Source organism: Pseudonaja textilis, chromosome 3 (assembly GCF_049901715.1).
Source record: "Pseudonaja textilis isolate UNSWEBS1 chromosome 3, rPseTex1.2, whole genome shotgun sequence".
NCBI lineage: Eukaryota > Metazoa > Chordata > Lepidosauria > Squamata > Elapidae > Pseudonaja > Pseudonaja textilis.
The window spans coordinates 6,139,241-6,167,194 of NC_141992.1; the positions used below are offsets into that span (position 1 = coordinate 6,139,241).

The 27,954-nt window shown below is 43.7% G+C and overlaps 1 protein-coding gene across 2 annotated transcripts in view; it reads right to left on the bottom strand.

The window, feature by feature from the left end:
• Positions 1 to 27,954, bottom strand: part of ZNF512B (zinc finger protein 512B) — a 49,384-nt gene that overhangs the window by 13,767 nt on the left and 7,663 nt on the right. Inside the window, exons 2-12 of one of the 2 annotated variants that reach the window (XM_087928842.1) lie at positions 24,457 to 24,582; positions 22,119 to 22,198; positions 17,608 to 17,736; positions 15,674 to 15,852; positions 13,051 to 13,310; positions 10,839 to 10,910; positions 8,279 to 8,434; positions 4,978 to 5,102; positions 2,734 to 2,826; positions 1,140 to 1,241; positions 153 to 323 (exon numbers count right to left, since the gene is read on the bottom strand). In XM_087928842.1, the coding sequence (XP_087784968.1) occupies positions 153 to 323; positions 1,140 to 1,241; positions 2,734 to 2,826; positions 4,978 to 5,102; positions 8,279 to 8,434; positions 10,839 to 10,910; positions 13,051 to 13,310; positions 15,674 to 15,852; positions 17,608 to 17,736; positions 22,119 to 22,198; positions 24,457 to 24,580 (1,491 nt within the window). In that variant the 5' untranslated portion in view covers positions 24,581 to 24,582. The remainder of the gene's footprint in view (positions 1 to 152; positions 324 to 1,139; positions 1,242 to 2,733; positions 2,827 to 4,977; positions 5,103 to 8,278; positions 8,435 to 10,838; positions 10,911 to 13,050; positions 13,311 to 15,673; positions 15,853 to 17,607; positions 17,737 to 22,118; positions 22,199 to 24,456; positions 24,583 to 27,954) is intronic. The other variant, XM_087928841.1, reaches the window with a different exon arrangement.

Here is a 27,954-nt window from a genome sequence, read left to right on the forward strand (position 1 = left end):
GCATGATGTCTCACATAACGACCACGCTGCTTCACCATGAAATTTAAGGTCCCCGTTGCGCTTGTAAGTCGAGGACTACCCATAACGCTTTTTGAGTATAAACACCGTTGTTGGTGATAAGGAAACAAGGCGGGGAGGCTCAGGGGACTCACCGTGGCTGGATGCTCGGAGCGGACGTGGTAGTCGTGGCCAGCTTTTGACTTGTAGGCCTTCCCACAGTGGGGGCAGGTGAAGACTGGCTTCTCCAGCTCCGACGGCTGCTTCCCGCATCGCTTCTGGTGGTACTGGTACCCCATAAGACTGGAGAAGGTGGCCACACAGCCCTGAAGAAAAAAATTAAGAAGTGGCTGCAGGTCAGAGGTCAGCAAGGAAGGAAGGATGTTTAAGGTATGGGCCAACCCTTGAAAACAACCTAACAGTGTAACAAGATAATAAGACATAAAAAAAAGAAATAAGAACATAAAATAGTGGTTATTTGCTACAACTGCAAAACCTCCCTCCTTTCTAACCCTGATGATGTTACCTAGTTGGGTAATGAAACATCTGAAAGAAAACAAGCAAGGTCAGAGAGCACCAAGGACATTCTTCTTCTTCTTCTTCTTCTTCTTCTTCCTCCTTCTTCCTTCTTCTTCTTCTTCCTCCTCTTCCTCTTCCCCTTCCCCTTTTTCTTCCTCTTCCTCTTATTCTTCTTCTCTTCTTCTTCTTCTTCCTCCCTCTCCCTCTTCTTCCTCTTCTTCTTCTTCCTCTTCCCCCTCCCCCCTTTCTTCTTCTTCTTTCTTCTTCTTCTTCTTCTTCTTCTTCTTCTCCTCCTCCTCCTCCTCCTTCTCTCTGCAGACCCCCTTCCCTTCTAGCCCTGACAATGTTACTTAGTTGGGTAATGAAACGCCTGCAAGAAAAGAACCAAGCTCAGAGACCACCAAGGACCCTATAGTCCCCCTCTTCCTCTTCCACTCCACAAACCCTACTTCCCTTCTAGCCCTGAGGATGTTAACTAGTTGGGTAATGAAATGTCTGCAAGAAAAGTACCAACCTCAGAGAGCACTAAGGATCCCACCGTTCAGTCCTGAGCTCCAAACATTCTCGGCTGTTGGTACAGCTGACTGTGTTACAAACGTCCTAGCAGACAGCAAAATCCGTACCTCATTTGGACATTTGAGTTTCCCCATCTGCTTTAGCATTTTCCTCAGCCTTTCCCTGTCTCCTAGTTCGCTGAGAGGGACTGCAGCTTCCACAGGAGCAGTCTAGAAAAAAGGAAATCGGTGGAGGGAAAAATAATTACCCACTCACATCAACTGTACAGGTAAACCTCAACTTTGGAAAAAGTGCAAAGAAGAGCAATTAAATTCATTAAGGGCCCGGAGACAAAAACATACGAAGAACGGTTGCAGGAACTGGGTATGGTTAGTCTAGAGAAAAGAAGGACTAGAGGGGACATGATAGCAGCCTTCCAATATTTGAGGGGCTGCCCCAAAGAAGAGGGAGTCAAGCTATTCTCCAAAGCCCCTGAAGGCAAGGCAAGAAGCAATGGATGGAAACTAATTAAGGAGAGAAGCAACCTGGAATAAGAGAGAAACTTCCCCACACTGAGAAGACAATTAACCAGTGGAACAGCTTGCCACCAGAAGGTGTGGGTGTTTCATCACTGGAGGCTTTTAAGAAGAGACTGGAGAGCCACTTGTCTGAAATGGCATAGGGTCTTCTGCTTGAGTAGGGGGAGGGCTAGAAGATCTCTAAGATCCCTTCCAGCTCTCTATGCCGATTGAATTACAACAGTCCATTTAGTGACTGTTCAAAATTAAAACGGCACTGAAAAAAAAAGTAACTTATGACCATTTTTCACACTTACAACTGTTGGTCAATTGATCAGAATTTGGAGGCTTAGCAACTGCCTCACATTTAGGACGGTTGCAGTGTCCCGTGTGCGTGTGTGTGTGTGTGTGTGTGTGTGTGTGACGTAATCTGCTTTTGTAACCTTCTGTCAAGCAAAGTCAACGGAGAAGCCAGATTGACTTAATAACCCTGTTCCTAAAATTACTCAAGTTTGTCCCAATTGGAAAACATTAGCTTGGAGCGACGTTTCTCAAATCTACAACTTTAAGATGCGTGGACTTCAACTCCCAGAATCCCCCAGCCGACTTGTTCCATCAATTAATCATTCTCATTCTCAGGAAATTCCTCCTTATTTCCAGGTTGGGTTTCCCTGGGCTGCATTTCCACCTATTATTTCTTGCCTTGCCATCTACACGCACAATCTGTCAAGCCTGATATTGACATATGTGTAGCCATTTTAGTTAGGCTTAGTATCGATTCTGTTTCTTACTTTCTCTTTGGCAGTCATGGGCGAGAAGGGTTTCGGGCCTGCCACATTCCAAAGGGGGAGGAGTGGAGATAGAGAGAGTTGTTTAGGCTAGGTGGTTCTTCTTCCCGTGGGAAACCGAGCTGTCGGTAATTAGGCCCCTTGAGGTGGAGATTTATGACATCAAGCAACGTTGAATTACTTCTATTGGAGAATGTGACTTTTGAGGGTTGTTTCTAACTTCTAATATTGTGGGGTAATTCCGGGTTGGGTCAGATCCGGAATTACCACGGACTTTGCCAATTTGATGCTTTCCTAAATAAAAGAAATTGTCTTGGAAGATGGACTTTGTTCTTTTCTTTTTTAAATGGATGTCATCACTTGGAAACCTGACGCAATCTACGCTGGACACAGATCTACACGCATGAGGTCCATACCTTGTTCACGTGTTCTGCCATCGTGTGATAATTCAACCCCGCTTTGGACTTGAACTGTTTTTTACAGTGCTGGCATTTCAAGGCATCCTGCAGCTAAAACAACGGAGAAAAATGCATATATTTCAGACAAAGAAATACGATTTACCTTCCATCAAGCTACACTTAGCACTAATTGTGTGAGATATGTGATTATGCTGTGCGTCTGTTTTTTGCTTATCCTCTTGTACATTTTATAACCCAACTATTCAGAGTTGTTCAAAATGGTAACAGTTTTATGATCCCCACAAAACAAAATAAATACACCCACAGAGGATAAGATAAACACAGTTGAAAGACAGACCAAAATCAGGTGCTGCAAATGTGTATAGGCAATCTCCAGCATATGAGCATAATGGAGCCTGTCCATTGCAATCGTATGTTGCGACTGTCGTAAATCAGGTCAGTCACAAGACGGCATCTCAACAGGGCAAGAAAACAGGGGAAATTTAACATTGATTGGATTTAACCTCCATGGAATTGCCTGAAATCATCTTTCTTCAGCACAACCAATACAGGTAGTCCTTGGCTTATGGCCATTTGTTTGTTCAAAGTTGTGACGATACTGCAAAAAGAGACTTACAACCATTCCTTATGACTACTGTAGAGTCCGGGTGGTTGTGGGATCAAACAATGAATTTTACGGCCTACGACTACAATCGAGACCAAAATTTTGTTGCTAAGTGAGACAATTGTTAAGCGAATTTTGCCTCAGTTTACAATTTGCCACGGCTGTTAACGTGAATCACCGCAGTTGCCACGCGGTTGTTAAGTGAATCTGGCTTCCCCATTGATTTTGCTTGCCAGAAGATCGCAAAAGGGGATCACATGACCCCAGGCACACTGCGACCGTCATAAATACGAGCCAGTTACTAAGCGGCCAAAAGTTGATCATGTGACCAGGGGGATGCTGCAATAGTTATAAGTGGGAAAAGTGGGAATAAGTCAATTTTTTCCAGTGATGTTGTAATTTGAACAGGCACTAAATGAACTGTTGTAATCAGAAGTTGTAAATGCTCCAACACTGGAAGTTTTTAAGGAGAGATTGGATAACCCTTTGTCTGAAGTAATGTAGGGTTTCCTGCCTAAGCAGGGGGTTGACTAGAAGACCTCCAAGGTCCCTCCCTACTCTGCTATTCCTATTTCTATTCCTATTGCATTCCTCATTCTATTCTATTCTATTCTATTCTATTCTATTCTATTCTATTCTATTCTATTCTATTCTATTCTACTTACACTGCTCTCCTCTGCTCTCAACTCTACTCTTATTCTATTCTATTCTATTCTATTCTATTCTATTCTATTCTATTCTATTCTACTTACTCTGCTCTCATCTGCTCTCCTCAACTCTACTCCTTATTCTATTCTGTTCTGTTCTATTCTATTCTATTCTGTTCTGTTCTATTCTATTCTATTTGCTCTGCTCTGCTCTCCTCAACTCTACTCCCTATTCTATTCTGTTCTGTTCTGTTCTATTCTATTTACTCTGCTCTCCTCTGCTCTGCTCTACTCAACTCTACTCCTTATTCTATTCTGTATCTCTATTCTATTCTATTCTATTCTATTCTATTCTATTCTATTCTATTCTATTCTATTCTATTCTATTCTATTCTACTTATTCTGCTCTCAACTCTACTCCTTATTCTATTCTATTCTATTCTATTCTATTCTATTCTATTTGCTCTGCTCTCCTCAACTCTACTCCTTATTCTATTCTATTCTACTTACTCTGCTCTCCTCAACTCTACTCCTTATTCTATTCTATTCTATTCTATTCTATTCTATTCTATTCTATTCTATTCTACTTGCTCTGCTCTCCTCTGCTCTACTCAACTCCTTATTCTATCCTATTCTATCCTATCCTATCCTATCCTATCCTATCCTATCCTATCCTATCCTATCCTATCCTATCCTATCCTATCCTATTTACTCTGCTCTGCTCTGCTCTGCTCCTTATTTCATTCCATTCCATTCCACTCCAAGTCAAGGACTCCTTGTATATTAAACTGCCGCAACCCAGCAATTGTGATGCCAGGGTTTCCGGGGCCCAGGAATTCAGAATCAAGGGCCCAGGAGCAAATCCTGGTTAGCGCAAAGGAACAAGGCAAAAGTTGATCTTGGGCCAGAATCAGCCCATTCAGAGCATCCGCAGCTGCAGGAGTGGGTTTCGTTCCCCACCATTTTAACAGGGAGTGCGCGGCTTCTTACTTTTTGGCAGACTTCCATGTGCTTCTTGAGACCTAAGACTGTCTTCCGGGTGATCATGCCACAGGTCGGGCAAGCCACCTCTCCCTTCTCGTTGATTATCCGCTGCCACTGCTCCTCAGGGGTCGCTGGAGAAGAGAGAAAGAAAGAAAAAAAAAGACAAATCATGAATGCTGGTCAGGTTCAACACTGAGAAGTCTCCATTTTGGTTTGATCCCAGAACTCCATTCTGGCTTCTCAGGAACAATATGCGGTATAGGGTTGCTTTCATTCTCGTTTGTTTTTATGTACATTTATTTCCCTGCTTTGGTTGTTTTAAATAAATAACTCAAGGCAGCTAATGGACCTAATACTATTTCCTCCTCCTATTTTCCCCACAACAACCCTGTGAGATGGCATGGGCTGAGAGAAAGAGTGACTGGCTCGAAGTCACCCAGCCAGCTTTCATGCCTAAGGCAGGACTAGAATTCACAGTTTCCTGGTGATTGGCCCAATCAATCGGCTTTCATGCCTAAGGCAGGACTAGAACTCATTGTAACCTGGTGTTTGGCAAAGTCACCCAGCCGGCTTTCATGCCTAAGGCAGGACTAGAACTCACTGTCTCCAGGTAATTGGCTCAAAGTCACCCAGCTGGCTTTCATGCTTAAGGCAGAACTAGAACTCACTGTCTCCAGGTAATTGGCTCAAAGTCACCCAGTTGGCTTTCATGCTTAAGGGGGACTAGAACTCACTGTCTCCTTATGATTGGCTCAAAGTCATCCTGCAGTTTTTATACCTAAAGCAGAACTAGAACTCATACTCTCCCAGTGACCGTAAGAATGCTACAATAGTCATGGGTGAAAACCAATCATAAGTCATTTTTTTTCAGTGCCATTGCAACTTTGAGCTGTCACTATATGGATGGTTACAAGTTGAGGACTACCTGAAGTTCTTATTTAACTTAGAATAACAGAATTGGAAGGGACCTTGTTGGTCATCTAGTCCAATAACCCTGCTCAAGCAGAAGACCGCTAGACCATTTCTGACTAGCGGCTATCCTATTTCTTCCTAAAAACCTCCAGTGATGGAGTACCCACAACTTCTGAAGGCAAAACCATTCCATGGGTTAATTGTTCCACTTGTCAGAAAATTTCTTCTTATTTCTAGGTTAATTTAGCCAATAACCAAATTGTCTGGCTGGATTCCAAGTCACTTAAACAGCTGAAAATCAAAACAGCCACTGCTGTGACACAGCCCCTGCAAAGGAAATAAAACCTTAGACACAATTCAGCTTTAAATCACAACGTTCTTGAAAAATACAACAATCAATGGCCTGCCAGCAGTTCCAGAAATTATGAAGCAGCCACAATAAATATGGGGTTGGCTTAAACTCCCATCCATGGGTCAATGTAGGCTTGCTGAGTTGTTTGCGACATCAACTTCAGATTCAAAACCTGAATTGGCTAGAAGAAGTTGCTGATGTGTTTACTTGGGATATCCAGCTGTCTTCAGTCCAGTAAGAGATTTTCCAGATAAATCTATTTTGGGCTGATCCCAGAGAAGCACATTTTGGCTTTTAAAGGTCTGCAGATTGTTTGCCAAAATTTCAAAATGCAGGAAAGGCGGGGTATCTGAAGGCCAACTAACCATGGAACTTTATGGGTTTCCAAGACAGGAGAAAAAAAAATAACCAAACTTTCAGTGGCAGACAAAAATTCCGAGTGAAGGATATCCATTTTTTTTAACTTTACTTTTTATCTGTTTTATTGACTTTTATCTGTTTGGTGCCTGTTGAAAATCAGACAGCAATTATTTTTTTCTCCTTTGGATGTGATACTTAAGTACTTTTTAAAGTTTGTAAAATATCAAAACTAAAAAAAAAAAAAAGAGTTTTCTCCCTTTAGGGTTAAATTTTTTTTGAAACCATACGGAGGATTTTCTTAATATAAAGTGTGATAAAGATTAATGAGTTAACAGAAGCCTATGTTATTCCCTGCAGGAAAGAGAAGCAGAGACGGTCAAATTGATTCTTTTATCCAAAGTGTAGATCTAAACTTTCTTTTTATTCTAAAATTGCTTCTGGATTTTATGCTTGCAATGGCAAGATAGATAGATAGATAGATAGATAGATAGATAGATGGATGAAATTTTGATTTTGTTAACTAGATGAGCTTATACAGAAATGGCTTGCATATACTGTCTATGGAGATTCACAGCCATCCAGGTCATGGTTGTCCCAAAGGTGCTTTATCAAGAGTTAATTGGGCTTCCTTGCTTTTCTTTTGAAGACTTTTCACTTCTCATTCAAGAAGCTTCTTCAGTTCTGACTGAATGATGGAGGCTGGAAGGATTTATACTCCTTGCAGATAGCTGGTCAAGAATGCAAATGACATTTGCATTCTTTTTAGAGAGCTGTTGAGGCCACTTGAGGGGGTTTCTCTGTGTCCTCAGGCTCACCTGAGTGGTGCAAATGAGCATGGAGCCTTCTTGGAACTGCGGAAAGGACCGTGTTGTAGACTAGAAATAGATGATGTCGTTCCCCTCCCCCTCTGATAAGAGAAGCCTGTTTAATTTTGACATGGATGGCCTCTTTGATCTCCTTTTTTCAAACCAGCGGTCCTCTCTGTCCACAATGTGGACTTTGCTGTCTTCAAAAGGGTGGCCTGTGTCTTTCAAATGAAGATGGACTGCTGAATCTAGTCCTGGTGGATTGGTTCTCCTATGTTGTGCCCTGCGCTTATGAAGTGGCTGTTTTGTTTCCCCAATGTACAGATCTGCATTGTACTGCATATGCCACGTCGCTTACTTGGTGTCTGGGTGTTTTATCTTTTGGGGTGGACGAGCTTCCATTCCCCACCACCCAGTCAGAGCTGAAGAAGCTTCTTGGATGAGAAGCGAAACGTCTCCCAAGAAAACAAACAAACAAACCCCAGAAAAATCCAATGACCTCTTGAAAAAAATACCCTTGGGACTTGTACGTCCTGTTGTGTAAAAGCAAAAAAAGTTGCAGTTGTAACGTTGCTCTCTTCTACTCAGTGGTGGGATTCAAAGATTTTTATCACCGGTTTGGTGGGCATGGCTTGGCGGACGTGTTTTGCGTGCGTGCACATACTTTGTGTGCGCCTGCGCGACCAACACGCACTCTGCACAGGTGCAAAGTTATTCCAAACTCACCTCCTGCAAGCCTGCGTTCTCCTGGTCACACAGCTGGCAGGGGAATTCTGGGAGCTGAAGTCCACCTATCTTAAAGGGGCCAAGTTTGAAAAACATTTGACTTGGAGAAACAAGGGAATGGCTGCAAAGAGAGCCCCTTGCTCAATCTTACCTGTGGTCGAAGGAGCTGTTGCTAAGGCGGTGGCCTCTTTTTTCGCATTGGATCCCGCGTGCTTTTTCTTATGATCTTCAGTGTTACCGCTGAGGAGGGAAGCTTCCAATTTCTTTGCGCGATGAGCCTTAGCCTTGTCTTCTGCTTTCGCCAGCCCTGTTGATAAGCAGAAATTAAAATTTGGAATGGATACGCGTTGCGCATCTCTGGCTTCGATAAGGGAGAATATTAGCTCAGGGTTGAAATGAGGGGGTCCTTGGTGCTCTCTGAGCTTGGTTGCTTTCTTACAGACGTTTCGTTGCCCAGCTAAGTAACATCATCAGTGGTCGAAGGAGTGTGGGACGTGGAGAGGACGACGACTCTGGGGTCCTTGGTGCTTTAGGAGTTTGGTGGGGGGTTTTTGCAGACGTTTCATTACCAAACTAGGTAACAGCATCAGTGCTAGAAGGAACTGAGGGATGTGGAGAGGAAGAAGAGAGGGTGGGGGGAAGAGGAGGAGGTGGTGGTGGAGGAGGACAACTGTGGGGTCCTTTGTGCTCTCTTAACTTGGTGATTTTCTTGTAAACATTTAATTACTCAACTAGGTAACATCATCAGTGCTAGAAGGGAGGGAGATTTGTGGACAGGAGGAGGAGGAAGAGGAGAAGGAGGAAGAGGAGGAGGAGGAGCATTGTGAGGGTGTTTGTGCTCTCTTAACTGGGTGGTTTTCTTGCAGCTCAAAGTAGGTAACATCAACAGTGCTGATGATATTACCTAGTTTGGTAATGAAACGTCTGCAAGAAAACCACCAAGCTCAGAGACCCCCCCGCAAGGAAGGACCCACCAGTCTCTGGCTTAGAAGAACCAGATATGATATCCTGGGAAAGTCCTAGCAGGGCACACAAGGGTGCAAACAGACCTCCTAAATCTCTGTGGAAGAGAAAGGGCCAATCCACTCCATTTTGTTATTAAAGATTAAACCAAACTTAAAAACAACTAGAACTTGTCTGCTGCAAAGCCAAAGCCCAGCATTCAGAATCTCGGACCCCCGGGTCCAATACCAGCCCCATAAGATGTTTTCCAGTAGGGCTCAACCACTGGCGTCTTTGTTTTTGATTTCCCAGGCTGGCTGATAGCAATAGGGATCTGCTGGTGGTCTCCTTTCCAGACCTTAATCCGGGCTGAATTCTAACTAAATTTTATAGATCAGTCATAAGTCGAGAACTGTCTGTATAGGTCTTTAAAGGTAAGGACCAGCATCTTAAACTGCACCTGGAAGGAAACTGGGGAGGCAGGAGCAGTGCACCTAAAAATGCACCCAACACTGAGCACGCTGCAAGATTCTGGACCAGTTGTAGCTTCCAGATAGTCGTCAAGGGCAGCCCCATGCACTGCACATTGCAGTTGTCCAGCTAGTGAGAGTGACCATAGAATAAAATTGAATGGAATGGAATAGAATAGAATAGAATAACAGAGGAGACCTTGGAGGTCTTCTAGTCCACCCCCTCTGCCTAGGCATATCAGACAAATGGTTATCCAACATCTTTTTAAAAACTTCCAGTGTTAGAGCATTCACAACTTCTGGAGGCAAGTTGTTCCACTGATTAATTGCTCTAACTGTCAACAACCTTAGTTCCAGGTTGGTTTTCTCCTTGATTATTCCCACCCATTGTTTCTTGTCCTGCCCTCAGGTGCTTTGGAGAATAGCTTGACTCTCTCTTCTTTGGGGCAGCCCCTGAGATATTGGAACACTGCTATCATGTCTGCCCTAGTTTTCTTTTCATCAGACTAGACATACTCAGTTCCTGCAACTGTTCTTCATATGTTTTGGCCTCCAGTCCTTAATCCTCTTTGTTGCTCTTCTCTGCACTCTTGCTAGAGTCTCAACATCTTTTTTTTTTAATATTGTGGAGACCAAAACTGGATGCAGTATTCCAAAATACAGTATACCAAAGCCTTATAAAGTGGTATTAACACTTTACCTGATCTCGATTCTATCTGTCTGTTAATGCAGCCTAGAAATGTGTTGGCTTTTTTGGCCAGCTGCTGCGCACAGCTGACATATTTAATGGTTGTCCAATAGGATTCCGAGGTCCCTCTTATAGTTCCTACTATTGAGCAAGGTACCACCTATATACAGTACCTGTGTATTTTGTTTTTCTTGCATAAATGTAGAACCTTACTTTTTTCCCCATTGAATTTCATTTTGTTAGATATCGCCCAATGTTCCAGTCTGCCAAGATCCTTCTGTATCTTAAGCCTCACTTTTGGGCTGTTGGCTATTTCTGCCAGCTTGGTGTCATCTGCAAATTTGATCAGTTCCTCATCCAAGTCATGAGCAAGTCTACCCAGCCCAAGAAAGTGCACAATGCCAAAGTCAGAAATGGAGGAGAGAGAAGCAGCAAACAGAGATCGGTTACTAGTCCACATGAACCATGAATTTTGTGGCAGAAAAATGGATGAAGAGAGACCCAGCCCTTCACCTTTGGAGATAAAAAGACTTCAAATGTTCCTGTGTTGTTGAGTTATTATTGGAATCGGGGAGAGGAATGAAAACGGAGAAATCTTTTTTTTTTTTTACCTTTTAATCCAAACGTTCCTGAGATGGACGGCTGCTCTCCAGTAAATTTCTTAGGCGTTTTCTGTTTCCTTCCTAACTCAAAAAGGAGAAAACAGAAATAAAACTTTGGTCAAACCCCTGGGTGTTGAGTCGCCCTTCTGCAATTAGCACTTGGTTGTTGTTGATTTTTGCATAATTTATTCCTCAATTAATGGCCTTGAAAAGAAAGAAGAAAATAACCAGGGGTTAAATCTAATTATTAGATTCAATAAATCCGATTAGACTTTTCCTGACTTTTACCATGTCCTGTCCTTTTTCTATTTTTACTCTTTGTAGCTTTTTATGGTTCTACTCTTTTTATAGTGACAAATCCCTTGTGTGTCTAACCACACTTGTCCAAATAAAGTTCTGTTCAATTGTAATTTTAATTCTAGAATTTCCTTGGCTGTCAAATCTTTGGATCACATCTGGGTAGAAACTTGGCAAATCAATATATAACATAATAAATAAAATGGGATAGACAATCCCTACCTCACCCCTCAGCCCAGAAATTTCTCCTTAAGAAAGAACAAACTGAATATTATATGACACGGAAGTTATTTTATGGATGGTTGGAGAATAAAAATAGAAGTGAAAAATAGAGATTAGTGAAATAAAGAATGTATGTTAAGACAGAGATGTAAACAATACGATGACTATTTTATATGATTGTTAAGATGACCAGACTCAATATAATATTATATTTTCATTAAAAGAGGGAGAAATGAATAGAGTTATAATGCTGATTATTAATATTGTAAGATTAGATAATTATTATCAATGTAATGAATATTGTAAACTTTGATTGTAATAGCACAGAGACATTTGTACTCAGATGACACACTGCTTAATGGAACATGATATGTTGAAGTTAAAAAAATTTGAAAACTTGGGAAAAAAAAGAAATTTCTCCTTAGTCTTCTTGAGCTTCTAAGGTTTCGTTAGTCGCTATCCTTTCAGTTCTAAATTTGTCTTCATGAACATAAGGACTAGAAAACTTGGTTTTAGAAAATAACAACACAAGAGAAGAATGTCTCATCTTTCCACAATGTTTAGAGCTGGAACTTCCAAATGGCAGAGACCCAGGCAGGACAATTTCAAGGACGCCCCCACAAAATAAGGAAGATACAGAATCAGCCAGCTCTATTTACTTTTAAAATAAAGGTATATAGGTAGTTCTCAACTTACGACCACAATTGAGCCCCAAATGTTTTGTTGCTAAGCAAAACAGTTGTTAAGTGAGTCTTGCCCAGGGGTGGGATGCAAATGTTTTTACTACCAGTTCTGTGGGGCGTGGCTAGGTGGGCATGACCATGTGACTGGGAGGGCGTGGCTTCTTTTTTGCAGCACCCCCTGCTCTGCGCTCTGTTGCCTCCAGGCCCTCAGGAAAGCCTCCTGAGCGAAGCAGTAATACAGCGAGGGGGATCCCGGCACAGCTGATTGTTGGAACAGCTGATTGTTGGAACAGCTGATCGTTGGAACAGCTAGTCATTGGAACAGCTGGTTGTTGGAAGGGGGAAAACGAAATACTGGTTTGGCCAAACTGGTAGTTGTTTTTTTTACTACCGGTTCGGCTGAATTGTACCATTGTTTTACTACTGGATCGCCAAACTGAGCCAAACCAGTAGAATACCACCACTGATCTTGCCCCATTTTACGGCCTTTCGTTCTTTCTTTCTTTCTTTCCGTGGTTAAGTGAATCACTGCACTTGTTAAATTAGTAACACGCTTGTTAAGTGAATCTGGCTCCCCCAACGACTTTGCTGGTTGGAAGGTTGCCAAAGGGGATCACGTGACCTTGGGACATGCAACAGTCATAAATCTGAGCCATTAGCCAGGCATCCAAATTTTGATCACATGACCCTGGGGATAATGCAATGGGCCTAAGTGTGAAAAACGGCCATAAGTCACTTTTTTCCCCAGTGCCATTGTAACATTGATCGTTAAATGAATCATTGTAAGTCGAGGACTTTACCTGTAATGGCTCCTGCTAAAGTTAGATAATACCGCATATGCAGGAACGTTAACCCAATTAGGTGGATCCATTCCATCCCCTTCTTGCTTGCACCCAAACACAACGCAAGCAAGCCAAAACACCGCACGTTGTTCCAAATTTTAAACTCAGGAGGGGGGACGGGAAGGCGCGCCTGCCTCCGCTCCCCAAAACTTTTGAGAAACGCAGATCTAATCTTACTGTGCTTCATCCTTTCGGGGTCTTCCTCCTGCTTAAAGGCCTGCCTGCTCGCCTGATGCTTGGAGCTGCGCGTGCCCGGCGTCTGGCCAAGCGGAGTGGCAGCCCCTTCCCCACCTCCAGCTGCAGCGGTCTTCAAAGCCCTGATGCCTTGGCTCACGGCTGCGTGCTCTCCGTTCTCGGGGTGCTGCAAGGCGACAGCCTTCTCCACCTTCGATTGTTTGGAAGGGTGAAGGGTGGGGGACAGGGTCCGTTCGGCAGCTCTAGGGCAAAAGCCAGATTTAAGGAGAAGTCAAGAGGGTCAAGAAGATCAGAACCACATGTTGTGTTCAATTTAAATTTACCGACAAAGAAATAAAGGAAGACTGTTTAGCTCTCTCATCAGTTAGTCATGTCCTTCTTGTCAGAGTGTTTGCAGCATGTCTACTATTGTGAGACAACCGAGGAGCAAAACACAGCACACAGAGGCTTTGTCTTTTAACGGTGGTTTATATACAAGACAGCTATATATATATACATATACGTGTTAGGCAAATACCTGATAAGCACTCAATCTTCATTACTCTGCACTGAGAACTATAATGGAGATAGAACATAAGGACAGAGAGACGCCCTCTCATGGCTGCCTTTATATAGACAGCTTCTTAAAGTGGCAATAACCCTGCTGGCCCAACCTCAGTCTTAAAGCGGCAATACCCTGCCGACTCATTCTCATTGCATCAGCATTTACAGCAGCCTTCCAGCAGCTGGTCAGCTATTAAATCTTCCATACCTTAACACTTCTGGGATTCAAACCCAGGCCGCTTGCATATTAGGCAGATGTATTAACCTCTAGGCCACAGGCTCTCCTCCCTTTGACGGCTGTGTCAGAGTATATTCATGAACTGGAAGAGCTTGGTAACAAGGTCAGCCAATGAATAGACATAGCAACTAAGTCAGCCAATGAGGACTGTTTTTGGAAACTGAAATCAGAAGTAGCCTAGGCTGGAAACTGAAACTAAAAGTAGCCTAGGCTCTATATTAAGCTCTGCAGCTATATTGAGCTCTGAGTCGGTCTATTGAAGATGAAACTAACTTGCTTGCTAGCTGAAGACTGGAGCTCTGCTCTGAACTTGCAACATGTTTCTGTCTGAGTTTGCTCCATGTTGGAAAAATCTACAACTGGTTTGTAAAATCTACTTATTATGTTTACAAAGATGTTAAACGAAGCATCGGCCATCTGTGTTTATTTTTCTGGCACTGAATTAATGCTGCAAAACTCTGAACAGGCTGTGTGCCAAGGAGGAGAGACCAGACCATCAGGGCAACCTGCTCTACCCAAATATGGGACAGAGCCTATCAAATCCACATATGAAGGTTCAATGAAGCTGCTTTATTGCTAAAAGCCCATGAGCAGGAATCTTCCCAACTAAGGCCAGCACCTAATTAGAGTTAGATAAGAGCGAAGGGGATTCAAAAGGGGTTGAATTTAGTCTGCTTATGGCTATGTAGGGATTCTTGGCTAATTCCTCTTTTGGCTCCATCCCAGGTTCTGCCACTCTTTCTCCTAAAGCAGGGCTGGGCAACGATGGCCCCTTTATGACTTGTGGACTTCAACTCCCAGAATTCTGCTGGTTCAGGAATTCTGGGAATTGAAATCCACAGGCCTTAAAGGGACCATCGTTGCCTACCCCTGTCCTAACAGCAACTCAGGTGAGCTTGAACTGCAGTGCCTCCTGAGTACTTAGGCAACGGAGACCAGGTGCATCAGTAGGGGGCTCAAAAAAAGTCAAGATGGCAGCCGCAATACTGCAGCTGAATCTCAGATTCAGGTGAATCTTTTTTGTTTGGCTGCGTTTGAGCCAAACCATCTTGTAAAAGTTAGGGCTGGAGCTATCAGGTGCAAAAAACCCAAGTCCCGATGAAGGCTCAATTAAAATGATTGTTTGCTGAAAGCCTACGTACAGGAATCTTCTCAACGAAGGGTTAGCAGCACCTGCCAGGAGATACCGGTAGCTAAGGGTCAATAGACTTCAAGGGGAGTTGGATTTAATTCGCTTGTGGCTATGTATGTGTGGGAAGCCACACCCCACACCCAAAGAATGAAATATTTTGGGCAATATTAAGAGAGGCAGAATATTATATTTCTCCCAAGGAGAAATGGAGAAATAAATCTTAACAAAGGCAGAAAGCAGTCCCAATCTTCCTGCCCTAGCCTCAAGCAGAAGCCTCAAGTCTTTAGAGATGGATGTTTTGTAACTATTAAGAAATATATTAATCTATTAATAAACACAACGCCTACAGCCACAGTTCCCACTGAAGGCTGGAGCTGATGGGACTAAGGATTTACATTCTCCCACCCAAATTCTAACAGCAGGACCTTTAAGGCATAATAGGATTTACCCACCGCTATTGGAATAGCAGAAGTCACAAGGCTCACTACATTGCACAACCCCTCTGGAGCATCTCAATCGCCAAACCCTAGAGACCTATATAAATCCACCCACTCACCCAGCCAATTGGTCAGCCACCCCAGAAACATGCTGCTATCACTGAAGTTATTGCCGGTGGTCATTCCAGATCCACGCAGTCCAGGGGAGCAGCTTCCCCTAGCCCTTCCTCTTTCTCCGGAGGCCCTGGCCCCTACCTTTTCTTCCCTGCCCCCTTACTGGTTGCCTTCTGTGCTTTGTTTTCTACTGGGGGGCTGGCCGCCGGCAACGGCCGGTCCAAATGGTTCCAGAGGCAATGCTTCTCCAGTTGGGTTTTTGACGTGAAGACGGCTTCACAGTACACGCAGGGGAAGGTGCGTTTCTCGACAACGGCGCCCTGGAAGAAAAAGAGAAGAAGGGAAAGAAAATAGAGGAAATTGAGCAAAAGAAGAAAAAAAATGCAACGTATCTCTTGGCTTCTGTGGTCAAAATACAGCTGTGTGGCCTTGTGTGAGGAACACAGAGGACCAGGCAACCATGGGGCTGGACATGGCCCTCTCCCCACCTCCATTAATAACTGTTAACTCCTTCCCCCCAAATCTTGGAATATGTCACCATTTGGTATTTTACAAAATTATTTTTATAATTTTAAAATTTTCTGATCTTAAATTAATTCTGATTTTAACGTTAATTTTATGGATTCCATTGTACACTGTCCACAGCCCCTCCCTGAGAGAAATGGGTGGTTAAGAAAATATTAAATTTAAATAAAATAATAAATTCTGATTTTAATGTTAACTTTATGGATTCCATTGTACACTGTCCACAGCCCCTCCCTGAGAGAAATGGGTGGTTAAGAAAATATTAAAATTAAATAAAATAATAAATTCTGATTTTAATGTTAATTTTATGAATTCTATTCTAAACTGCCCACAGCCCCTCCCTGACAGAAACAGGTGGTTAAGAAAATATTAAATATAAATAAAATAATAAATTCTGATTCTAATGTTAATTTTATGGATTCGATTGTACACTGCCCACAGCCCCTCCCTGAGAGAAACGGGTGGTTAAGAAAATATTAAATTTAAATAAAATAATAAATTCTGATTTTAATGTTAATTTTATGAATTCTATTCTAAACTGCCCACAGCCCCTCCCTGAAAGAAATGGGTGGTTAAGAAAATATTAAATATAAATAAAATAATAGAATAAATTAAGTATGATTTTAATGTTAATTTTATGGATTCTATTCTATACTGCCCACAGCCACTCCCTGAGAGAAATGGGCAGTTAAGAAAATACGAAATATAAATAAAACAATAAAATAAAATAAAATACATGTAAAATAAAAAATAAAGTAAAATAAAATAAAACATCCATCTTAGTCTGGGTGACCTCAGATGGACTTCAAGTCCCAGAATTCTCTTCTGTGTCACTACTGCTGCTGCTGCTGCTGCGAATTCTGGGATTTGAAGTTTGTGTATGTACAGGGTTGCCAAGTTGGGGAAGCTGTTCTAGATTAAACAGATTGGTTCTGTCTAACCTTGATAATCCAATTTGGCTAATGGTATGAATTTTTCTAAGCTTAGTCTGCAACCCCTTGCGTAAAAATAAAACAGTTTTGAGACATCCATAGCATTCTACCTTACTTGAGGATGAGTCCATACAGCACTGTTAAGCAGATGAGTTAAAAATCTAGTGGTAATGCTAAGATTAACTAGCAGGCTAAAGCCACTGAGCCTTCCTCTGGCCTTTTTTGCTCTGTCTAGGCCCGCGTTCTTCAATCTTGGCAACTTTAAGCTTTGTGGACTTCAACTCCCAGAATTCCCCCGCCAGCATTCCTGACTGGGGAACTCTGGGAGTTGAAGTTCACAAAGCTTACAGTGGCCAAGATTGAAGAACACGGGCCTAGACAGCTGAAAAAGCCAGAGGAAGGGTCAGTGGCTTTGGCCTGCTAGCTAATCTTAGCACAGCTGGCTGGGGAATTCTGGGAGTTGAAGTCCACCCGTCTTCAAGTGGATAAGGTTGAGAAAAGGTTTGTGCGTCTCACTAACAAGAGAAAACCTGGTCCCGGTTGTTGTCGTAAATCAAGGACTACAGAGTTGCAATGAAGGTGGTCACTAAATGAGGACAGCTGGGCTGACTTTCTTACCCCCTGACACCGCTGGAAGTGATATTTCAGGCCATAAATGCTTGGGAATTCCAGCCAGCAGCCCAAGTTAGGACACTTCACCCTGGAGTGAGCCTTAAATTCATCCTTCCATTGATTCATCAGAGGCAGCTGAGAGGAAAAAGCCCATAAAATGAGAGAAAAGAGAAGAGAGAAAAGGAATTAAAACCCCAAGAAAAGAGGAGCAGAACGATTCAAAGAGAGCATTGCTGTATTCCTCAGTTTGACCTGAGTCTGTCATCTGCACCTCTATAACTGTCTGGTTTGGTTCTGCAACCCAACGGACAGACACAGACTCCAGAGAGTAATTAGGACTGCAAAAGAAACAATTACTACCAACCTGCCTTCCATGGAGGACCTGTATACTGCATGAGTCAAAAAGAGGGCTGTGAAAATATTTACAGACCCCTCACATCCTGGACATAAATTGTTCCAACTCCTACCCTCAAAATGACACTATAGAGCACTGCACATCAGAACAACTAGACACAAGAACAGTTTTTTCCCAAATGCCATCACTCTGCTAAACAAATAATTCCCTCAACACTGTCCAACTATTACAAAGTCTGCACTACTATTACTATTAATCTTCTCATCACTCTTTATCTCCCATTCCCTCCCACTTGTGACTGTAGGACTGTAACGTGGTCACGTGTATCCTACAATTTGTATTGACAATTTCCTAGTATGATTTGATTGCTTATTTTACCCTATGACTATGATTGTTATGCCTGATGACTCTTGACTAATGTATCTTTTCTTTTATGTACACCGAGAGCATTTGCACCAAGACAAATTCCTTGTGTGTCTGTCCAATCACACCTGGCCAATAAAGAATTCTATATCTAACCCAAAGCTTTCCAGTGAGCCTTGTAGAGTAAGATTCTAGAGTAAGGAAACAACTCAAGAACAGAGACTCATGCAGAGATAGTTACACGAACTAAAATCTTGCAAGAAGCAGAGTAACCAAAACTTCACCGCTAGCTCAATTGCCGTCACTTTAAGATGTTTGTGTACTTCAACTCCCAGAATTCCACAACTGGGCAAATTTGGGAATTGTAGTCCACACATGCTAGAAGGGAAATTCTGGGCTTGAAATTCCTGCTCCAGGGAACAAGAAGAGGCAACAAAGAACAGAGATTCATGCAGAGATAGTTACACGAACTAAACTCTTCCAAGAAGCAGATTGACTAAAATGTCACCCTAGTTCAATGGTCTTCAAACTTGACAGCTTTAAAACTTGTGGACTTCAACTCCCAGAATTCCTCCTCCAATCATGTTAGCTCAGGAATTCTGGGAATTGAAGTCCACAAGTCTTAAACTTGTCAAGTTTGAAGACCCTAGCCCTAGCTCAATCTTTGCAACTTTTTAAGATGCATGGACTTCAACCCTCAGAATTCAACAGCTGGGCAAATTCTGGGAGTTGTAGTTCACGCATGCTAGAATGGAATTCTGGGAATTGAAGTCCAAACATGCTGGCGAAGGAATTGGGAGGGGGGGCAAGTCAAAGTCCATATATATTGGAGGGGGATTTCTGGGAGTTGAAGTCCGCACATCTTAAAGTTTGACAAGGCTGGGGAAATACCTCCTTTGAGAATTTATGTGAGGATGAAAATAAGCAAGATGAAAAAGAAAATTCAAAAAAGAACTTTGAAACAGCAATTAGATATAGAAAGTCGTGTTTGAAGCAGCAACCTGATGTGAGATGGAAGGCTGAAGGAATGAGAGGGCAAAAAATAAAGGAAAAGATATTGGAAGACAAAACTACCCACTATGAAGCACCTCTGCCTTCCCCAAATGCCATTCCCTTACCTGGCTAACAGCCAATGGAACAATATGAGTATGTGTGTTTGTTGCAAATGCTTAAGCAATTGTGGGGTCCTTGGTACTCTCCGAGATCAGTTGTTTTCTTGAAGACATTTCATGACCCAGCTATGTAACATCATCAGTGCCAGAAGGCAGAGGGGTTTGCAGAGAGATGGAGGAGGAGAATTGTGGGATCCACGGTGTTCTCCGAACTCAATTATTTTCTTGCAGACATTTCATGAGCCAATTAGGTAACATCATCAGTGCTAGAAGGGAGTGGGGTTTGCACTCTGTTTATAAACAGAGAGCAAACCTCACGCCTTTCAAGCACCGATGATGTTACCAAGTTGGGTCATGAAGCGCCTGCAAAAATAAACCCCAACCAAGTTCAGAGAGTACCAAGGACCCCACAGTTCAGTCTTGAGCCACAAATATTTTCTTCTATCGGCTTAAGCAATCACCATTAATAAAGTTTTGATAGGTGGGGATTTCTCCGATCCTTTCACTCTTGCTTAAGATCCTGAGGTTCAGTGTTGTGACAAGATGCAACGCGTTGCTTCCTCTAGAACAGAGGTCTCCAACCTTGGCAACTTTAAGACTTGCGGACTTCAACTCCCAGAATGCAACTCTTCTTTGCTGACAGGAACTGTGGGAGTTGAAGTCCGCACCTTTTTTTCAAGTGGTCGCGGTTGAGAAACATTGCTCTAGAATTCTCTTCACCCAGAATGAGTGAAAGTTCAAATGAAGAAGCAGGAAAAATTCTGCTTCTTCCACCAGGAAGCAAATAAATGACAGGGGATTAAAGAGATTTTTTTTTCACCCAACAGCCACAGGCTTTAAGCAATCCAAGAGCTCATCAGTAATCCATGAAATTAATCATCATGCATGAATCTAAACAGCATGTGTTGGGACTTAAAAGCAGTTGGCAGTTCCTCAGCAGTGGTGTACCACAAGTTCCATCATCCTCATCCTGCCTAGAGGAAATGGGAATTGGCCCAAACTCACCAGGTGGTTTTCATGCCTAAGGCAAGACTAGAACTCACCATCTCCTGATGATTGGCCCAAATTCACCCAGCTGGCTTTCATGCCTAAGGCGGGACTAGAACTCACTGTCTCCTGGTGATTGGCCCAAATTCACCCAGCCGGCTTTCATGCCTAAGGCGGGACTAGAACTCACCGTCTCCTGGTGATTGGCCCAAACTCGCCCAGCTGGCTTTCATGCCTAAGGCGGGACTAGAACTCACTGTCTCCTGGTGATTGGCCCAAACTCGCCCAGATGGCTTTCATGCCTAAGGCGGGACTAGAACTCACCGTCTCCTGGTGATTGGCCCAAATTCACCCATCCAGCTTTCATGCCTAAGGCGGGACTAGAACTCACTGTCTCCTGGTGATTGGCCCAAACTCGCCCAGCTGGCTTTCATGCCTAAGGCGGGACTAGAACTCACTGTCTCCTGGTGATTGGCCCAAACTCGCCCAGATGGCTTTCATGCCTAAGGCGGGACTAGAACTCACCGTCTCCTGGTGATTGGCCCAAATTCACCCATCCAGCTTTTATGCCTAAGGCGCAACTAGAACTCACTCTCTCCTGATGATTGGCCCAAACTCGCCCAGCTGGCTTTCATGCCTAAGGCGGGACTAGAACTCACCGTCTCCTGGTGATTGGCCCAAATTCACCCAGCCGGCTTTCATGCCTAAGGCGGGACTAGAACTCACTGTCTCCTGGTGATTGGCCCAAATTCACCCAGCCGGCTTTCATGCCTAAGGCGGGACTAGAACTCACTGTCTCCTGGTGATTGGCCCAAACTCGCCCAGCTGGCTTTCATGCCTAAGGCGGGACTAGAACTCACTGTCTCCTGGTGATTGGCCCAAACTCGCCCAGATGGCTTTCATGCCTAAGGCGGGACTAGAACTCACCGTCTCCTGGGGATTGGCCCAAATTCACCCAGCCGGCTTTCATGCCTAAGGCGCAACTAGAACTCACTCTCTCCTGATGATTAGCCCAAACTCGCCCAGCTGGCTTTCATGCCTAAGGCGGGACTAGAACTCACCGTCTCCTGGTGATTGGCCCAGGCACCCAGCCAGCTTTCATGCTTACGGCAGGGCTAGAACTCACCGTCTCCTGGTGATTGGCCCAGGCACCCAGCCAGCTTTCATGCTTACGGCAGGGCTAGAACTCACCGTCTCCTGGTGATTGGCCCAGGCACCCAGCCAGCTTTCATGCTTACGGCAGGGCTAGAACTCACCGTCTCCTGGTGATTGGCCCAGGCACCCAGCCAGCTTTCATGCTTACGGCAGGGCTAGAACTCACCGTCTCCTGGTGATTGGCCCAGGCACCCAGCCAGCTTTCATGCTTACGGCAGGGCTAGAACTCACCGTCTCCTGGTGATTGGCCCAGGCACCCAGCCAGCTTTCATGCTTACGGCAGGGCTAGAACTCAGCAGCTGGAGTTTTACAAGAAAAGATTCCACAACCATTTGACTGGGGTGGTATAAAGACCCCTGCCTTGAGAGGGGGCTGGACTAGAAGACCTCCGAGCTCCCTTTCAGCCCTATGATCTAAGCAAAGAAACAAAACTCCCCACCTCCTGAGTCACCCTGCGTTAAAAAGACTGCTCAGCCATTCAAGGCCGTTCTTTTTCCCCAGTTGCCGGGAAAGACAGAAAAATGTAATTGTAATTAAAACCTTACGGGAATATCTTTCAAGGCCTGGTTTTCAGTCTTGGGCCTTCCTTTCCGTTTGCCTTCTGTTTTGTCGTTCATTGCATTTCCTGCCAAGAGAGGGAGAGAAAAAAAAATGAGAAAGCCGTTGAAAACAACATTGCTTTCAACGTCGATGGAGATTCTCAGTCATCCAGGTCATCGTTGTCCCAAAGGTGCTTTTTTAAAAGGCAAAATTGGACTTTCTGTTTTTTCTTTCAAGATGTTTGGCTTCTCACCCGAGAAGTTCCTTCAGTTCTGGCTGAATGGTAGGGAATGGAAGAATTTGTATTTCTTGCAGAATAGCTGGTCATTTGTATTCTTTTAGCAAGTTGTTGAGGCTACCTGGAGGTTTATCTGTGCCCTCAAGTAGTACAAATGGGCGGGGAACCTTCTTGGAACTATTGAAAGGTCCACAGGTGGCCCTGAGGACACAGATAAACCTCCAAGTGGCCTCAACGACCTTCTAAAAGGATGCAAATGACCAGTTGTCTGCAAGGCATATAAATCCTTCCACTGCCCACCATCCAGTCAGAGCTGAAGAAGCTTCTTGGAGGAGAAGAGAAACATCTTCAAAGAAAAACCAGAAAGTCTAGTTGCTTAATTGCCTCTTGAAAAAGTGTCTGACTCTTGCTGATTCTATGGCCCAGTTCTCTCTCCATGCAGTTCAGGTAGTCCTCGACTTGTAACGGTTCTGACAGCGTTCCAGAAAACCTTCACTCCAACAAATAACTCTGGGACAGGCATCTTCTCAAAAGTTTTGTTTTATTTGGATAGTAAACTGGCACATCTGAGAAATCTCAAAGTTCTGGGCTTCCTTGCAATAAGCAAAAACTAGAAATCCACCCCCATGCAGCCAACATTGCATCACATGCCCCAATCACCCTCCGTCCCGACTTGAGACGTCCTCTCACCCAGGTGCAGAAATAACATGACCTTGACTTAGAAGAAGAATATTATTATGCCTAACCATATACACTTCAAGAAATTCCCCCCTCCCATTTTCCCAGGCTCAAGAATGTGGCCGTGTGGAAGCGTTTGGTGCTAATATGGCTTCCAAAGCTGACTGGTTCATCTACTGATGGTTCAACATGACAATGGCAACTGAAAAAAAATGACTTTGGACTGTTTTTTTTCACATTTGCGACCACTGCAGTATCCCCATGGTCACGTGATCACAATAAAACTACCCCAAGGCAGCAAACATACCCAATACAAAAGTAGTCCTCAACTTACAACAGTTCGTTTGGTGTGTCACTGGCTGTGCCACCATGACTAATCACTGAGTCCTGATGGCGCAGTGGTTAGAATGCAGTATTGCAGGGCTGACTCTGCCGACTGCCAGCAGTTCGATCCGGATTGGCTCAAGGTCAACTCAGCCTTCCATCCTTCCAAGGTCGGTAAAGCCAGGACCCAGATTGTCGGGGGCTGACTTTGTAAACCGCTTAGAGAGGACTGTAAAGCACCATGAGGCGGTATGTAAGTCTGCTATTGCTTACTATCTATCTATCTATCTATCTATCTATCTATCTATCGGCTGTGGTGGCACAGTGGTGAGAATGCAGAATTGCAGGCTAACTCTGCCAACTGCCAGCAGTTTGATCCTGAGGGGCTCCAGGTTGACTCGTCCTTCCGAGGTCGGTAAAATGAGGACCCAGATTGTTGGGGGCAATATGCTGACTTTGTAAACTGCTTAGAGAGGGCTGTAAAGCACTGTGAAGCGGTATATAACTCTAAGGGTTATTGTCTTTGTTGCCGGATGTCTCAACAACCAGATATTCCAATTGTCCTATCGTTGGACACCCTATCTGAAATGTTTGAGAGCCTTTCCGTACAATTTTCTTGGCAAATTGTGGACTTACTGAGTTCCATTCTACTTGCAAAAATGGAGTGGGGTTGGAAATGCCCACCCCTGGCCTACAGCCCATGCACATACATGCTAGTCGTTTCTGGCTCTAGCGGGCAGTGCTCATCTCCGTTACAAAGCCGAAGAGCCAGCACTGTCCGAAGACATCTCCATCTTCGGACAGTGCCAAAGGCCGGCATGATTGAACGGCGAAGGCGCACGGAACGCTGTTACCTTCCCACCAAAGGGGTCCCTATTTTTCTACTTGCATTTTTTTACATGCTTTCGAACTGCTAGGTTGGCAGAAGCTGGGACAAGTAACGAGAGCTCAGTCCGTTATGAGGCGTTGGGGATTTGAACCGCCGAACTGCCAACCTTTCTGATCAACAAGCTCGGCGTCTTAGTCACTGAGTCACCTGCGTCCCGACTACAGCCCATAGGTGGAGTCAAAAGTTGACCTCCCTTGGAAAATCTAACGCCTACCAAGGTTAGACTGTTCATAGGCTGGGTGGACCTTCAGTTCTGCCTTTCTGCTTTCTCTCTCTGCGCTGGTCCGGCTGGATCCCGCAACCTTCTTTCCAACTCTGTAGGTATAATGGTCTGCCATTGCTGAAAGAAAGAAGAACATCAAACTCAAGAACCTGGACATTCACACAAGAGAGTTTGGGTTTTTTTTCAGACCTTCTGGGATGGAGGTCAAAGAGGTAGACCTTAACTCACTGCTGCTTCAGAACAGCCCTGCTGGATCAAGCCAAGCCCAGCCTTGGTCCAGAGACATCAGATGTCTCCTAATGACCAACCGGTTTTGGCCAATTCCTAAGCCAGGGGTGAAGATATGGGTCTCCCAATGTTGCCCTCTCTAAAGTGGCATCTTGGAGACCATCTGAACACCCAACCAAGAGAAGATGGTGTGACATAAAGCAGGGCTCTCCAACCTTGGCAACTTTAAGCCTGGCGGACTTCAACTCCCAGAATTCCCCAGCCAATGTGGGGAATTCTGAGCACTGAAGTCCAGCCATTTTAAAGATGCTGAGGTTGAGAATGTGGTGGAAACTGTGCACCAAAGTTGCAATGCACATGAAATATAGGTAGTTCTCAATTTACCGCCACAATTGAGCCCAAAAATCTGCTGCTAACCGAGACAGCTGTTGTCAGAATTCCTGAGCTAACATAACTGTGGGAGGAATTCTGGGAGCTGAAGTCCACAAGTCTTAAACTTGCCAAGTTTGAAGACCCCCCTGACCATGATCCAAATTTGGGCGTTTGGCAAAGGGCACGTACAGATATCCCTCGATTTACAACAGCTCATTTAGTGACCGTTCGAAGTTACGACGCCACTGGGAAAAAGTGACTTATGACTGTTTTCCACACTTATGACCTTTGCAGCATCCCCATGGTTGCGCGTGATTTACACTCAGATGCTTTGACAACCAGTTCGTATTTATGACGGTCACAGTGCCCCAGGATCATAGGATCCCTTTTTGCGACCTTCTGACCAAAGAGGAAGCCAGATTCACTTAATATCCGAGTTACTATGGACTATGAATGGACTATGAATGCAAACATGCTTGTGAAGAAGGCAGAGAAGAGGCTGTACTTCCTGAGAATGCTCAGGATGATCAATCTATGTCAGCATCTACTTCTGTCCTACTAACAGAACACCACTGAGAGTATCCTGGCATACAGCATTCTCGTATGGGAGCAGCTCTGTAGCAAACCAAAAAGCTCTACAGAGGATCATTAAAACTGCCCAGAATATCACTGAGCTCCAGCTACCAGCCCTGGATGACATCTTCACATGTCACTGTTTAAGGAAGTTTCCAGAGACTCTTCCCATCCTGCTCACAATCTTTTATTTTTTTATTTTATTTTATACCAAATTTTTGATTTTTTAACAACAAGCATAAACAAACACAAACATAAACACAAAACATAAAACCACCAAATCCATTGTACAGTGTATCGGTTGGTACATATCTTCTGTGCACAATATCAACAGTCTTTCCCTTCTAGGTACGTTATTAAAATTCATATTATATAAATATGCATATTATATTATATTATTATTAATTCCTTATTGGACTTTAATTGTAAATCACATCATCCTTTTCGAGCAAATCTCAATTTTTTACATATTCCGATTCATATCGTTCATTTCATTGTAATCAGTTATAACATATGACAGTGTCTTAATCTTTACTGTATTATTATATTTATATTGTATTATTGCTCACAATCTTTATGAACTGCTGCCTTCTAGCAAATGATACAAAACAATTAAAACTCGGACCACAGAATTCTGAATAGTTTTTATCCCAGAGCTATAATTGCACTTAACAAGGAACTTAAGGACCACCATCAGTGAGTTGTTGGACAGAATTACTTGGTCTGTTGCGTGGATGCTTGTGTGTTTTTTAGGGGATGGGGAATTTTGGCAGGTGGGGAGGTGTTTGGGGATTGTCATGTGAGTGTGTGCATGTTGGGTCTGGTCTCTGGGTGTTATGGGAAAGGGGTTTGAAAGAGCAGCGCGGCAGCTTGGAAACCGAAAGCGCATTCCATAAATATTTTTCAAAGATAGTAACTAGGGGACTGAAGTTTCTGCTGGGCAAAATTCTAACATCTGACTTAGGGGGATGATGGCAGGAAGGTCAAAAAAGTCAAGATGGTAGACACAATCTTGTGATCAAAGCCCTCTGCCTTCCCTACACGAATGGAAGGGCTGTGATTGTGTGGTTGTGGCCACTATTTTGAGTTTTTGACCTGTACCCTGTGACCCAGCCCTGCCTTCCAGTGTCTAATGCAGGGGCTCCCCAAACTTGGCAACTTTTAGACTTGTGGACTTCAACTCCCAGAATTCCTCCTCCAGTTGGCTCAGGAATTCTGGGAGTTGAAGTCCACAAACCTTAAAGTTGCCAAGGTTAGAGACCCCTGGTCTAAAGTATTATACAACCAGACACAGGATTGAAAAATAGGAATCATCAATGGAACGGATTGCCTCCTGTAGTTTTGGGTTTTCAAGAAGAGACTGGACAACCAGTTGACCAGGATGGTATAAATAAGGTCTCCTTGCCTTGAGTAGGGGTTGGTCTAGAAGACCTCGAAGATCCCTTCCAGCTCTAGTATTCTACATGGAATTCTACAGATTTACGCATTTTCAATTTTGCATCAAGTCTGGACAATTTAGTGCACAACGGCAGCAGTTTTTTTTATTTTGCACTTAACTAAAATAATGCATTTTTATTTTGTATAAGATAATGCATAATTGCCAGTGCTCCACTCCTGGTTACTGTCTATTCCTGTTGCTATGCAGTCAATCTTTATATGTTGCTTTAGTTTAGGCACATTTCATCTGGCTTTTTATTAACTTAGCAAATTGTTCAGTACGGTCAACGTAACATGAAATGGTAACTGAGTGTAAGTAAGTCGACGGAGTTTCTGAAGTGAAGCACGCAAAGGTTCTCAGAGTAAATAACAGAACCTTTTAAGCAATCTTCTTTAGCCTTATTTTACGTGGGTTCCATTCACACATTAACCCATTTTCTGGGCTTCACTGATCAAATTGATATTGATACAAATATATGGATAAGCAAATTGGCTAGTTTCGAGGGAAGGAGGGGGAAGGAAGGAAAAGAGGGAACAGGGTGGAAGGAAGGATAACAGAAGGAAGGAAGGAAGGAAGGAAGGAAGAAAAGAAGGGAGTAGGGTGGAAGGAAGGATAATAGAAGGAAGGAAGGAAGGAAGGAAGGAAAGGAAGGAAGGAAGGGAAAAGAAGGGAGTAGGGTGGAAGGAAGGATAACAGAAGGAAGGAAGGAAGTGAAAAGGGAGTAGGGTGGAAGGAAGGAGGAAGGAAGGAAGGAAGGAAGGGAAAAGAAGAGGGAAGGAGGAATGGAGGAAAGAAGGAAGGAAAGGAAAAGAAGGGAGAAGGGCAGAAAGATGGAAAGGAAAAGGAGGGAAATACAGGGAGGGGGGGAAGAATAAGAA